At 31.9% G+C, this 15,023-nt stretch overlaps 1 protein-coding gene across 3 annotated transcripts; it reads right to left on the reverse strand.

The window, feature by feature from the left end:
* Positions 1-5,219: 5,219 nt before the first annotated feature.
* Positions 5,220-11,147, reverse strand: LOC114722591 (kelch-like protein 8). Of its 3 annotated transcripts, XM_028908669.1 has the most exons (11): positions 11,121-11,147; positions 9,738-9,913; positions 9,342-9,523; positions 8,656-9,249; positions 8,494-8,571; positions 7,857-8,181; positions 7,571-7,770; positions 7,061-7,137; positions 6,217-6,318; positions 5,585-5,771; positions 5,220-5,487 (listed from the first exon to the last, which is right to left on the reverse strand). In XM_028908669.1, the coding sequence occupies exons 2-11, from the start codon at positions 9,910-9,912 to the stop codon at positions 5,398-5,400; spliced, it is 2,010 nt and encodes a 669-aa protein (XP_028764502.1). In that variant the 5' UTR covers position 9,913; positions 11,121-11,147; the 3' UTR covers positions 5,220-5,397. The 3 variants fall into 3 exon arrangements, with proteins under 3 accessions (XP_028764502.1, XP_028764503.1, XP_028764504.1); XM_028908670.1 differs by lacking the exon at positions 11,121-11,147 and having other exon boundaries at positions 9,342-9,491; positions 9,738-9,900; XM_028908671.1 differs by lacking the exon at positions 11,121-11,147 and having other exon boundaries at positions 9,342-9,450; positions 9,738-9,794.
* Positions 11,148-15,023: the final 3,876 nt, after the last annotated feature.

Here is a 15,023-nt window from a genome sequence, read left to right on the forward strand (position 1 = left end):
AGAGGACTCTTCATAAAATATGCCCATCATTCCATTGCTATTTATAAGCCAACACTGCATGTTGCCCCCCTCCTAAGCTTTTGACACGACACTACCTTATCCTACTATTTATTTATTTTTTCAATATATATATTTTTATTATCATAGGTTTTTGGAAAAATTATAAAAAAATCTTAAAAATAGAAAAATTGTAAATAAGGACCCATTATAATATTAGTATTAGTTTTGATAATAATTAATAAGCAGATGATAACAATTTTTATGAATGGGTTCTTATATGTATTTTTTTAAAAAATTTTGAGTCTTTTTTACGATTTTTCTGGGTTTTTATATCTTTTTCAAGAACTAATAGAATATAGATAACGTTGAGTACATGTATGTGCATTAATTAAAGTTAATGCATTTTTTATTTCTCATGATTAATTATGGCCATGCATACACATCTGATCTAAATGAAATATATCTCCTTTGATAACATAAATTAATGGGAAAAAATTAATTATTTACTCCATTCAGCTGAGACTTTAGACTCATTTAAAACTCATTGATTTGAAGTAACTTTTAGTTCCTATATTTTTAACTCTACTATGATTAATTCAGTCCATGAACAAAAACATTAAACTTTTCATATTGTCTATACATCTCTTGGAATGTGCACAGGATGCACTTCTAATTTAAACTATCAAGATCAGGGTAAGATGGTGGGTATTTTATAAAATTATAATGAGTTTAAAACTATTCAAATATCTAAGTGATTTAGATAAGATGTACCTTATGTACTATTTCCGCTCCTAAGTATAAAAGCTAATTAGAAATTTAATTTGGTATTAAATATAAGACTCTTATTCATTTTCTCTTCTATATTTAGTTATTTATTTCAAAGTAATTCCTATAGCAATTGCACAAGCTAAAAAAATTTACATTCTAATACACATGATTGACAAAAATATTTTAAGAAAAACAGCATCCATTTATTATAAATAACTGATTTAATTAATTTTTTTAATATTTATAAATTAGTTATATATCTTTTATACACAATCAGAGGTAGTATATTTTTAACAAAAATGCTAGAGATCCGACACCAATTAACGTCCAAGGTATATGAGTGGGATGTATGTATGATTCTATTTTAGTGTAGAGTCTGGTTAAGGAGATATCTCTATATCGTTTAATGTTCGCAAATTTTCTACATTTAAGATTGAAAAGTAGTCTCTTATATATAAGGATAAAAAAAAAGATTGAAAAGTAGCCCGACTTCTTAATCCTTGCTAGCTGTTTAAATATCTTGAAAATACTTTTTGAGGACTTAGGTGTGATTCAAAATAAATTTTGTGATAACTAATTACGGATTTTAAAACGTGCACTCAACCAATGTTTAACTTAGATTGAAATGATCATACAACATTTGTCACGTGGTGAGGTCATTGATGAATTGTGCTACCTCCAATCCTTGATATAAGAGTTAGTTGACTGATTTGAGTAAATTAAAAAAATTAGTTGAGTTAGTTATTTATAATAAGTAGGTGTTGTCTTTCCTCAAATATCCTTACTAATCAAGCGTATTAGCTAGAATTACTATTATTATAAAGACTATCTTGAAAAATAAATAAATAAATATAAGACATAAAGTAAATTGTGATATTATATTTAGGATTAAAATAAAAGTCAAAAGAATTCTTGTATTAAGAACAGAAGGTAGTATTATATTGTGAATTTAGCTCTCCACTTGAATATAATGGTTGGCTTAGCTCGTAATATTTATTGGTTGCCGATTTATTTGGAGGAATAACTCTAACTTTGAACACAATAAAAGTTTTCAAATTCTATTTTGTCAAATACTTGAATTGTTTTCTCAAAAATTAACGAAAGCAGAAGCACGTACGACACCTTTCCACGAAAATTGCGAAAGTGACAAAATAAACAAAATATTTAAACAAATAAATTAAAATCAGGGAATTTTTTTGTGTGGCCAATTATTATTTTGGTGGGAGAAAATGGAAATATTGTGGGTGTTGAGTGGAAGGCAATTCTAATGTCAATTTATGAGTAGACAAATTTAAATTGAGAAATGAAGAATGCCGCACATGGAGAGATCCCACCATTATGTATGAGTGCCGTGACCATTACATATCATCCATCATCATTTCCCACGAACCTTCACACAGCCACATTCATTCATCTCATTCCAACCTTCCATCATGCATCCCACCATTTATTTCACTCCTTTTTTTCCCCCACAAAAATAAAATAAGTTGCTAGACACTCAGAAACCACATCAATTGGAGTCAGCTAAACAAGCTAGACCACAAAAACTATAAATTTCTCCCAATCAGCTTTCAATAAAAAGTTTCTGTTGCCACTTGTGAAATGCCAACACTAACTAAAGATCCTAGCTTCCAATCTCAAGAATCTTTTTGGCCACAATAAGGTGGATGGTGGGAAAATTATATTATCCAAGCCGAGAAATTTGATCAAATGAGAATAGAAGATAAATGCGATGATGTAGGAGAAGATGCAATGTACATATGTGCTCAAAATATATAGAAGTGATGGTCCGATATAATTGGTCATACAATTGAATATATGTGACGTCATTTGGAAGCTACCATGTATTAATTAAAGAGAAATGTTTGGTTTAAACCTATAAGGCTCCCCCCCCCCCAAAAAAAAGAAAATGGGAGTGTTGGATGGTTGCCGAATCCTCCCCAAGTTTGGTGCATTTTTTCAACATAAAGACAATAAGAAATATAATATATAAAATCCTAGGAAAAATAGCAAATAAAGACCCCTTTATATATGAAATTATGATTTGGGACTTTTAATTTGAAAAATAGCAAATAAATGCCCGGTTTCATATTGCAAATATAAAATTTTGGTAAAATGTTTGAAATGCACCTCAGCCAAATTGTGATTTGGTCTACTGAAGTTATCATTTGCTAAAGTGAGCTTGTCATTTCTTATAGTCAACTTGTTACTTGGCCTAGGAGTATTTCAGACATTTCACCAAAATTTCATATTTATAATATGAGACCGGGTCTTTATTTGCTATTTTTCAAATTGAGGATCTCAAATTATAATTTTACATATTATGATGTCTTTATTTGCTATTTTTCAAATTGAGAGTCCCAAATCATAATTTTACATATTATGAGGTTTTTGTTTGTCATTTTCTCAAAATCCTATTATCGTCAGTGGAATTGGGAACGGCAATTTGAACGGTGGCGATCCCAACAAGATGAGTTTTCACTTTCAAAAGGTGTATGATTGCATGAATCATCCAGACGAAAGCGACTCCCATGTCTCCTTCCCCTTTAAATATACGGCTTGCGTTCTTCACAAACAAATTTTGATGCCATGTTTTATGATTTAAATTTTTATGACCAGTTTATAAATATAACATGTGAATATAAAAGAATATGACTTTTTATTAATTTTAATATATATACTCACACACACTCACCCCTTTTTATGCATTATGTGAAATATAAGAAATGAGTTTATATATATATAATTTCTAATTTATGATATACTTCTCCCGTCTTTAATATAAGATGTAATTGTTGAGTTGTTTTTTATCCTAAATATAAGACCTGTTTTTCATATTTATCAATTTTTTTAAATTACCCCTATGATACTCCTCCAACCATAATCACGAGAAGAAGAAGGGAGGATATTAAGAAAGATAATTATAGTGTTTTAGAAAAAACATGTCATATTTTGTATAATTAACTAACTTACCTAACTTTCTTAATCTAATCAAATTAGTTAAACATGTCTTATATTAAGGATTAGGAGGAGTAACTTATAATAGCTCATCGTAACCTTATTTTATGGAAACAGAACACACGCATATGCACACATCGATACGGATGTTGTGATGATACAGTATATTCTAAATATTCCGCTGAAGAAAATTTGATTGGTTGGATTCTCTTACTGTGGGGGAAAAGATCTAAAGCACATTATATTGTTTTTTCGGTGGACTAAGCACATCACATTTATTTAATAAAACATGCATTTTTTTCACGTGGCTGAATAGTGCGTACGTGATTTTTCTCATAACTTTCATAATTTCAGTCCTAACATTACTGCCTAATTAACCAAGAGACCATCCCTATACATTGAATGTGCATTTAAGTCGTACATTTGCATTTTCAAACATGTCGTTTTCTTTTTTTTGACCGGTAGAAACATGTCGTTTTCAGCCACTAACTGATTACCCAAATAAATTAGTCGCGAATTGACGACCTCTTTCAGCGTCTAATTTTTGGGTCGTGGGAAACATCTCGGTCTGGGTAATTGTCATCACATTCTTGTTTTCATTGAAAACCAGGCCGATGGCCGAACCAAGATATTTACAAATAATTCTTCTTTGGGCATTGCTAAATTAATATGAATTTGAAAATAACAACATTGAACGGAACCTCATATGTTTAGTTGATCCCACATCGGTTTCCTTACATTTGAAAATACACTTTGCACAAATTACCAGGTGTCAGTTATTAAGGAACTTAAATAAATGTCCGTTTAATATAAGATGATAGAAGGTACTATCTTGGTTTTTGGCCAAAAAAAAAAAAGGACGCAGAAGAAGATATCTTGGTGAAAGCAATCCGCGTTTCAAATGACGGGAATGTACAGAAATATATCCATCTTTTGTCGTCACATCCCCTCTCCTCACCACTTTATGGTGCGAGATATGATATTTTTATTTATAATATCTGATATTATTATTACTTTAAGATGTAACTTTAAGCTAAACGTGGCAACCCAAATCCAGATTCATAGCTAACTCCCCATCACAACAGTTTCTAATTGAAAAAACATTGCATAGAATTCAGAAACTAGTTTATAAGTTTTCTCATAAAAAATACAATTATTTATTTGGTTTTAATCGGTTGGCATTAGGCCAGAGTCTAATTTACTTTAGGTTCATGATAATGATAATAAATATATTTGACATGGGAATAGTTTCATGGGCCTTAGCATCCCACGGGTGATTCTTGTTATAAACGCCATTATTAGAATAAGTTCCCCCCGCTTGATGAGGAAACTGCAGACGACGTTAACAGCATCAGATTCAGCTCACCTGAAATGACCCAACTGAATCTGAAACAAGTAACGACGATGCATGTGCAAATGTCAATGGTAATAATGGAACATGCATCGATCAACTACCCAAATGGTAGTTTACTCTATATATGAAATTTCTTTGTAAAATCCCAGTGACATTATGTTAGGTCAATGCAAAATATATACCCATCTATTAATCCAAAAAGTTACAACCAATATATATATCAAGCAATCGCTCTGATTAACAATGAAGAGCATCAAAGAGGTCATGTTAGTAATGTGCCTTATCCATGCAGTCTGAACCTTGGGCGGCTCATAACTCTACAGGGAAATAGCTGACAAGAAACACCTTTTGCCAACGACTGTTGTGCAAATTTCTTGCCATCCCTGACCTTCCTTATAATTCTCAACCTGTCATTTGTCATTTGGGTTTCAGATATATAAACACGAGGCTATTCCTAATATAATCACCATTTAAAAAAAATTTTCAAAAAACTGTTATACTTACATTATCTAAGATGTTCTCGCCAAATTTAACTCCCCCAATCACATAAATTGAATCATTCACAACTGAGGCAGCAGAATAACCCCTAGGATGATTCATGGGCTTCCCCATCATCCATGTCTCAAGTCGGGGATCAAAAACTTCAACACTTGGAACCATTGCATCTCCATCAAAGCCACCAAGAGCATACCTACGCGTAAATGATAAAATTTAGGTGAGTCGTGGATCAGTTAAGGCTGGAAGTTTTGAAAAGGAAAGTAAAATCTGCAGCCACAATAGCAATACTCATTTTGACCCTCTTTGTGAACATTAATTTTTTTGACAAAGTCATTGGCAGGTATGTTGAAAGCTCACAAACAAGAACAAATACTTGTAGAAAACAAAAATCCTTCTGTTAAAATTACTTTAAGCAACTTAACCACAATGTGGGCAGGAAATTGTAGCCTAATCTTCCTGCATGCTTTTCAAAATCATCCTGTGAATGTAGTCAACATAACTTAGGATAATTTTTGAGCTGCCTTATGTCAACTAATTCAAGTCCAACCCATAATTTACAATGAAGGACATTTGAGCAAGTCCCAGAGCATTGATAAGACAAAAATGACGAAAACCAGAGGAAAAAGAGCTGAACTCACAACTTGTCATTTAGGGCAACTAATGAGTGGCATCCCCGCTTTGTATTCATGTTGGCTATTTTGGTCCAACGATGTTCCCTAGGGTCGTATCTTTCAGCAGACCTAAAGAAAGTTTCAAGTGCCACTCCCATCAGTTCAGATATAAATATAAAATTGATCACAAATACTCTTCGACAATGAAGATCAAACCATGTTCAGAAGGTGAAGCAGAGTATTAAAATCCTACAGAGATTCTATAGGTACAAATCAACTTTACTTTATGCTGCCTGCTTGTAGAATATGAGAAGACAACTGTCTGTAGGAAATGAGGATGCTAGAACCACAGTCAGAAAGAAAACCCACTCAGGACGGTGTTATTATTCCGTGGATCAAATGAAAACATGGTTGCGAACTGTTAACCGTGAAAATGTGATTGAATCAGGTCGATTCATTGACAATTTTCTAGACAATGACCTCGCTGATAAGAAAACAGTATAGCAATATTATTCGTATCATTCTGAACATTTTCTATTAACTTTAAATCAACCAAACATACAACTCTCCGTGGCAAGATTGTTGTGTACAATAAGCAGTAATACATTCGCATAGATACAAGTTTGGCAGAGAAACAGTAATACAGATACATAGATATATATTCCAGCAAAGTTCAACATGTGATAAATATGAGATAGATCATAAATCTTCGAAACATAGGGCTAATGAAGCATGTATTAGTAGGAGCATCATGAAGATATCTGATTGGTTCTAGATACCTATATGGGCAGGTCCTGCTAGTGCTTATAAATATGGGTTCTTGATATCAATGAACTGATTAAGTTAAAGGAGATAAAACCATAAATCTTACTGCAAATAGTCATTTCCATCAAATCCACCAGTAACATAAATAACACCATTGGATTCCACTGCAGCGAGAGCAAACCTCTGAAAATATCAAACCACAGTCCTGAGTTCAATAAGCTGGGATGGTTTTCCTAAACAAGTAAACCAAAAGGCCTAATGTCTAAACAACATAACTACATTGCTTCATATTCTAAAGAGACTAGGCCATGCATATCTGTGACTTCATATTCTAAAGTGACTAATGTATAAAAAAAATTAACAGAGAATAAGGCCAACTATATTGCTTCCACGTAACAGTTCGTGCCCACTTTCATAGACATGTCCAGAGGAAAACACAAAAGCAACTCAAACAAGTAAATCAATGTATAATCAAATGTTTGTTACAGACTGGCATGTTGAGAAGCTTAAGCCTCAAACCACGCAAACCCTCAGGACTTTCAAAATAATGCATTATTATAGCTTCTCTAGCATCAGATTTTATATCGTGTATTACACATAAGGTAATATACTTTACCTTCTCAAGCATTGAACGAATATAGATCCACCTTCCTATGTCTAGATCAAGCATCTCAACCTCTGAATAACAATCAATTCCATTGCCTCCGCCAATGGCAAATATTTTGTTGCTTAGACCAGCTCCGGCAAGGCTTCCTTTCTTCTGATTTAGCGATGGGCACAGAGTCCACTTATCACAAATTGGACTGTATGACTCGACTACATCAACAAAAGTTCAGGAAATATCAAAAGCTTCATTATGGCTGAATGTTGCGGTATAAGGTAAATTCAGGAAGATATTGTACCTGTGTCATACCAAATACTACCATTTCCACCGCCAAACACATAAAGCTCCCCATTCAATTGCACAGTTGAAGCATAAGAGCGAACTGAGCTCATAGACCTTAGAGGCTTCATCACGTTCAGGGAAGGGCAATACAAATCCATAGATGCTAAAAAGGATTCTCCATCGTAGCCTCCTATTAAATACAATGACTCTTTAAGGTCCAAATGCTGCTGATCAGAAGACTGAATGACTGTCTTTTCCTCATGCTCCAGAGAAAGATTACATGCAGATTCTAATATCGTACAGCGATCTTTTAGATCGTGAATTTCCAATTCTGCGTCCACCTAGAATGACATAAATAGATATTAACCAAAAATTCCATGGCATGATACATAAATATGAATATCTGAGAATAGAATTTAATGATCAACAGTTAAGACTATGAGTACGTAATCTACAAATTTTTGGACTTCGGAGAGTAGCAGGAGTCTATTTTAATATAATGACAATTACTTAACAAGAAGACATAGATGAAACAGATTGAGGAGTTCCAAATATAGTCAAATCAGATGAATACCATGGACATTTGAATACATGCAAGAAAGATTAATAGATGTTACGCAATTTAGCTAGCATAAACAACAAAATAAAGATACCAGCTTCTGCTCCAGATAACGGCACTTCTGCGTTTGTGTTTCCTTGAAAGCTGTCAATTCTTTGACCTCTTGCATCAACTGAAATGCACTAGAAGTTACTTGCCAGAAGAAAAGAACTAAAGAGTAAAGAGTTTAGATTTTTCCATCCAAACATTCAACTACCTGGACTATGATGCACTGATACTCAAACGGAGGACTAGGACACTCTTCCCTCTTCTCCAAACCAGTTAATGCCTCCAGACAACCCTTCTCAGCAGAGTCCAGGTTATTCTCATCAGGAGTGTCTTTCACATCGTCTGAGAAAGAAATGTTTTGACTTTCACGATTCAAAGCCAGTTCTTTTAGTTTCATTAGTACAAGGGATTTTTCATCCTGTTCTGCCTCCGTTGACACCACTTGAAAATCTCGCTGGATATCCCTATCAGCATCCATGGAAGCAACTTCAGGAGAATGATATCTGCTAGTTGATTGAGTAGATTGCTCTACCTCTGATGTTAGTTTTTTAAATGCTTCATCTTCCACTGAAGTTTCATGTGATGGAAGAGATCGAGATACGGTTTTCCACTTCATTGTATTCTGTGGTATATAAGTACCCGGGCCAATTGCTGAAGATGCTAGTAAGGAAATAAGCTTTCTAGTTTGTCCATGGTCAAGCTCAAACCAGAAGTGATTGCTAAGGTAGTAATTGTCAGCAATTACTGGCCTGAATTTATCTTCAGAGAGTGGCTGGCATTGGAGCCGAACACAAACTTGCACCTTAAACATTAACATAAACTTCAATCATGACCAAGATAACATGCAATAGAAGTAGAATAAAGCCAATCAGAGTTTAGTAGTACTATATTAACCTGTGCAGGATACTGTGTTCTCTCTGAGCCATCAGCAGTCCATCCATAAGGGTCTATAGACATCTGCCCCTTGCTAGCAGCCTCAAAGATTCCATGAAGCTTCCTGTCACTATAGTTGAACAGAAAGAGAGGCAGCCCTGGATCAATATTCTTCACATAGGAGAAGTGTTGAGCCGGCAAGCCTAAGAAAAAGTTAAAACCCATAGCATAAATTCCTTTACACAACAATATTGTTTTTACAGTTTTAAGTTTATTTGAAAGATATCTGTGTTGCATTTCATAAAGGATGGAGACTTGTATATGGGCACCCAAAAAATGTCACTTTTATTGTCTTTTTACACCTACAAAGAGCTATTCCAAAACTTCTAAAAAAGCAACCAAATGCAAGAGACTAACCAAAAAGCTGCTTAGATAAACATTCTTTGATGGTAGCATTCTTGCAACCAAATATTACACCACCAAGTTGATCTTTTCTCAAATTTCTGCCACACGCAGAACTGACAGGTGAATTTGGAACGAAAGACTGAGTCCCATTGACGTAGAAAATTTGTGTTTTCCTTCCTGCCCCCATCCTGGTATAAGAGGAGATAACTCATACTATTGGCGATCTATAGAAGAAAGTAATTTTAAAGAAATATAATTTGTCAATATGTTGACAATGTATCCATCAAATGATCAAAAATTTCTAGCTGTGGCAAAAAGTACTAGCCCCATTGTAAATAGAAAATATAACAAGAGCAATCAAATGAATTAAGAAAATAGCACGCAAGCCTTTGATTCCCCTGACCCTAACAGATAGCTGTTGCCACAGATTTGCTTTCCCCCTATTGCAAGTTACGAAAGAGGTCCTTTCATGAATAAAAGATGAATCATAGCATGAATGCAATTCACAAAAATGCCATTATAGAAGTTGAATATTTTGAAGACTTTGATGAAACTGGATTAGCTAACTAACTAATGCAGTAGCTCAAAAAATGATATTAAAGCTTTAGAAGCACAGGCCTTGTTCGTTTTTGGATGCACAAACTTTTAAGGCAAGAAGCGTAAAGAAAGTACGTGACATGAACTTAAAAGAGAATCAAACCAATCAACGTTATCATCACATTTCCGAGATTTGCCAATGCATAGAATAGGAACTTTAGACCAAAAATAAAAGGAAAAAGAATAACATAAACGCTTACTAACTAAGCATTGACCTCAAGTCTGCAAGACAGTATAGAGTCTAGCACATGACCGCAATAACACTAACAAGCACAAAGCAACATGATCCTGAGTAGCAACTAAAAAATAATGTCAATGCGACCAAGAGATTTGAGGCAGGGAAGTTTATCCAGCAGCACAAAGTCATCCTGGAAAACATTCCGATTCACGGGACCTATCACTAAAAACTAAATCAATCATTTCCATTTATGGCCAAATAACAAAGATCTAGAAATCTAGTTCTTCAAAAAGAAAAAGTTTTTGGTATCCGGATGAAGATTATACAAAGCAGAATGTCAAGCGGAATATGGATTGAAAGAGACAAGACAGATGACAGCCCGAAGAAACCCAAACTCATTAATTCGTAACTGATCAAATGGACTTAACCCTAACCTCATAAGCCCAGAAATCACCAGATGATTTACAAACCAAGAGCTCATTGCGCTTAAAATAAATACATAAAAAACTATAAAAAAAGACTGTGCAATTAGCTTTCCCACAATTCCTGGAATACAGAGATGATGGACAGAACATGCAAAAGAAATCACAGAGAATGAGGGTTTGAAAAGAGAAAGGTACTCCGCCACTACTAACGCGAGAGTGAGCGCTCCGGTGTAAGAACACAAACAAGCGCCAAATGCCATCGGAGCGAACAGCCTTATATAGCAGGTGATCGTACCATAGCTTCTTTGTACAGTAGCAAAAATTATTTTTTAAAAAAAAAATTGATTCGGACTTCACATTATGCATTAAATCTAGCGGAAAAAAAAAAGCTGACACTTACAAGTTGCAAAATTAGACGTGGCTGCATTTTTTTAAAAATAAAATTCAAGAAAAAGATCGCATTGTTTAGTACTTTTTCACAATTTTTGTATGAGAATAAAACTAAATTAAATTTGAAGTATCATATAATTTGGCAATAAGAATTAAAAATGGGATAATTTATATTCTTTCGATCGTTAATATAAGACCTAATTATTGAGTTGGTTTTAGTCTTAAATATAAGACTTATTTCTCATATTTATCAATTTTTCCTAAATTACCCTTGTGGATACTCCCTCAATCATAATCAAGTAGAAGAAGGAGGGATGATATTAAGAAATATAATTATAGTGTTTTAAGAAAAAATATGTCATATTTCTTATATTTAAGTAACTTACCTAACTTCCTTAATCTAATCAAATTAATTAAATATGTCTTATATTAACGACCGGAGAAGTATTATATATGTTCAATTAGAGTCTATGCACATAGCGTAAAGCTGACAAATAATAGAACTTTTTAAATAGATATATTATTTTCAATTCTTAATATAAGAGTTAGTTTAACTTTTAATTTGGTCTTAAATATAAAACTTCAATCCACTTTATCTCACATAATTATCAATTTTTCTAAAGTAGTTTTTGTAGTAGTTTCACGTGTTAAAGATTTCATCAAATAATAATTCTAACTAATACACATGATCAGCAAAAATATTTTAGAAAAGATAACACTTTTTTATTACAAATAACTAACTTAACAAACTTTCTTAATCTGCTCATATTAGTTAATTAGCCTTTTCATAATCTAAAAATATTACACTGAGTATAAAATTTACATGACTTTCTTGCTAGTTTGCCATCCTATTTTACTTTTTGTCTTTTTCAAAGCATATTTTCTCTCAATAAAATTTAAACTATTTAATGTTCTCAACATTGTTCATGAAGTGTGAGAAATATATTAAACTGTTAGTAATTTATAAATATAATGTACTACCTCCGGTCCTAATTATAAGACCCAATTAACTAATTTGAGAAGATTAAGAAAAGAAGTTAAGTTAGTTATTTGTAATAAATAGGTATTGTTTTTCTTAAAATATCCTTACTAATCAATTATATTGGCTAGGACTACAGTTATTAGAAGGATTACCTTAGAAAAAATACATAAATATGAGAGACAAAGTGGATTGGGGTCTTATATTTAGGACTAAAATAAAAGTCAAACAAGGTCTTATATTAAGGATCGGAGGTAGTAACTTATTATAAATTTTATTATATATTGATGGATTAAATTGCTTTTTTTTGTTTAAAAATGATTTGAAACGTATATATATATATATTGTTAAAAAAAAGAAATTTGTATATATATCATATTTTTTATTACCGTGAGTTTATTTTAGTTTTAATTTTTATTTTTTGGCCAGAATTTTATTTGCATTTACTTATTTATTTATATTCTCAATATCGAGCAGAACACCAAGTATAAGCATTTGAAATAAACAAGTGTTTCCCTCACACGCAACTCATCTAAATTTTTTATAACCACGAAATAGACAAGTGTTGATTCATCATGTTTATGTCGTTTATTCGTATCTGATACATGACAATTTCTTTTTAGCGAGATTGTTTGCATGATATACAGTTAAACACAAGTTCACTTCTCTCGCATTCACTTCATTTTTAATGGTCACGCACGTTGTCTGTATTTTGAAATTTATTAGTATTCTCCTGTGATTAAGAGTTAATTTAACTTTTAATTTAATCTTAAATATAAAACCTTAATTCATTTGTTTCTCATATTTATTCATCTTTTCAAATAGTCCTTGTAATATTTACACATGTTAAATATTTTATCAAATGACACTTAATTATAAAGGGTATTTTTAAAAAAAACACTTATTTATTACAAATAACTAGTTTAGCTAATTTTCTCAATCTATTCAAATTAGTAAACTAACTCTTATATTAAGTACTACCTCAGTTCTTAATATAAGAGCTTGTTTGATTTTTATTTTGGTCATAAATATAAAATCTCAATCCACTTTGTTTCTCATATTTATTCATTTTTTCCAATATAATCCTTGTAATGATAGCAATTCTAGCTAATACACTTGATTGATAAGGATATTTTAAAAAAAACAATACATATTTATTACAAATAACTAACTTAGCTATTTTTTAATTTACTCAAATGAATCAACTAGCTCTTATATTAAGGACTGGAAGTAGTACAGGAGGTAGTGTGTGTGTGTATATGTTGAGATTTCAAATATTAAGAAAACACTCTCAAATCATAACATACTACCTATAATACTTAATATAAGACCTCGCTTGACTTTTATTTTAGTCACAAATATAAAACCCTAATTTAATTTGTCTATCATAATTGTCCATTTTTTCTAAAGACAATCTTTCTAATAATGGTAGTTCTAGCCAATAAACTTGATTGATAAGGATATTTTAGGAAAAACAATACATATTTATTACAAATAATTAACTTAACTTTTTTTTAATCTACTCAAATTAGTCAACTAATTCTTATATGGAAAAATTTTATTTAAGGACCATTGTAGCCAATTAATATTAGTTAAACCCCAAAAAATTTCAAAATTTCAGTCAACCCCGGGAACCAAAATGAAATTAAAATTAAGGGTAAAATTACAAAAATATCCCTCTTTTTATTTTTTTAAAATAAATATTAACTGTCGTCAGAGTTTCGACAACAAGAAGTCGGAGGTTTGGCCGGTGCTCAAGTGGCCCGCCGCCAAAAGTTGGAGTTCTGGTGGCCGAAATATATATTTTTAGAATGAAGTGGCCAAGGGGAGGTTTGAACTATGACCCCTTAGCATACCAAAAATGATATGACTACCAAGCCAATCAAGTTATTTAGTTATGTGATGCAAATATATATATATATATATATATATAACAAAAGAAATGCAAGTGTCCAAGTGTAAGTTAACAAATGAAATTCGATAATTTACAAGTGAAATTCAGCAATTTACAACAAAAATTTGATGATTTATAAGCAATATAATAGAATTCACAACCCTAAATCCAAGTGTTTAAGTGTGAATGAGCAAGTGAAATTTGAAAATTTACAATAAAAGTTTATGGATTTACAACCCAAATTTGACAATTCACAAGAAATACAAGAGAATTCACAACCCAAAATATAAGTGTTTGAGCATAAATGAATAAATGAAATTCAGCAATTTACAATAAAAATTCAACTATTTACAATCTAAATTCAGCGATTCACAAGAAACATAAATATTACAAAACTAATAAGAGAATTCACAATCTCAAATATGAGTATTCATATTTCTTGTGAATTAAATAAAAGTAAAATTGAGAAATAAATGTTAAATATATAGTACTCCTCTAGTATTTAATATAGGACTTAATTGTTGAGTTGATTTTGATCCTAAATATAAGATATATTTATCATATTTATCAATTTTTTCTAAATTACCCATATGGATCTCCCTCAACCATAATCAAGTAGAAAAGAAAGAGAGAGGATATCAAGAAAGATGATTATGGTGTTTTAGGAAAAACATGTCATGTTTCTTATAATTAACTAACTTACCTAACTTTTTTAATCTAATCAAATTAATTAAATAGGTCTTATATTTAGGATCGGAGAAGTAATTATTACGGGCATTCAGCTTTTGAAAAAAAAAAAAAAAAGGCATGGGCGTGACGAAGACACAAACCCAGG

The sequence above is a fragment of the Neltuma alba genome, unplaced genomic scaffold (assembly GCF_004799145.2).
Source record: "Neltuma alba isolate B1F8T4 unplaced genomic scaffold, ASM479914v2 tig00012097_pilon, whole genome shotgun sequence".
Lineage (NCBI taxonomy): Eukaryota > Viridiplantae > Streptophyta > Magnoliopsida > Fabales > Fabaceae > Neltuma > Neltuma alba.

Coding starts and splice junctions, on each gene's coding strand:
- LOC114722591 (XM_028908669.1), bottom strand. CDS start 9,912: ATGGGGGCAGGAAGGAAAACACAAATTTTCTACGTCAATGGGACTCAG. Junction 6,319..7,060: donor GATGGAAATGACTATTTGCA/GTAAGATTTATG, acceptor AACTTTCTTTAG/GTCTGCTGAAAGATACGACC. Junction 5,772..6,216: donor GTTGCCCTAAATGACAAGTT/GTGAGTTCAGCT, acceptor ATTTACGCGTAG/GTATGCTCTTGGTGGCTTTG.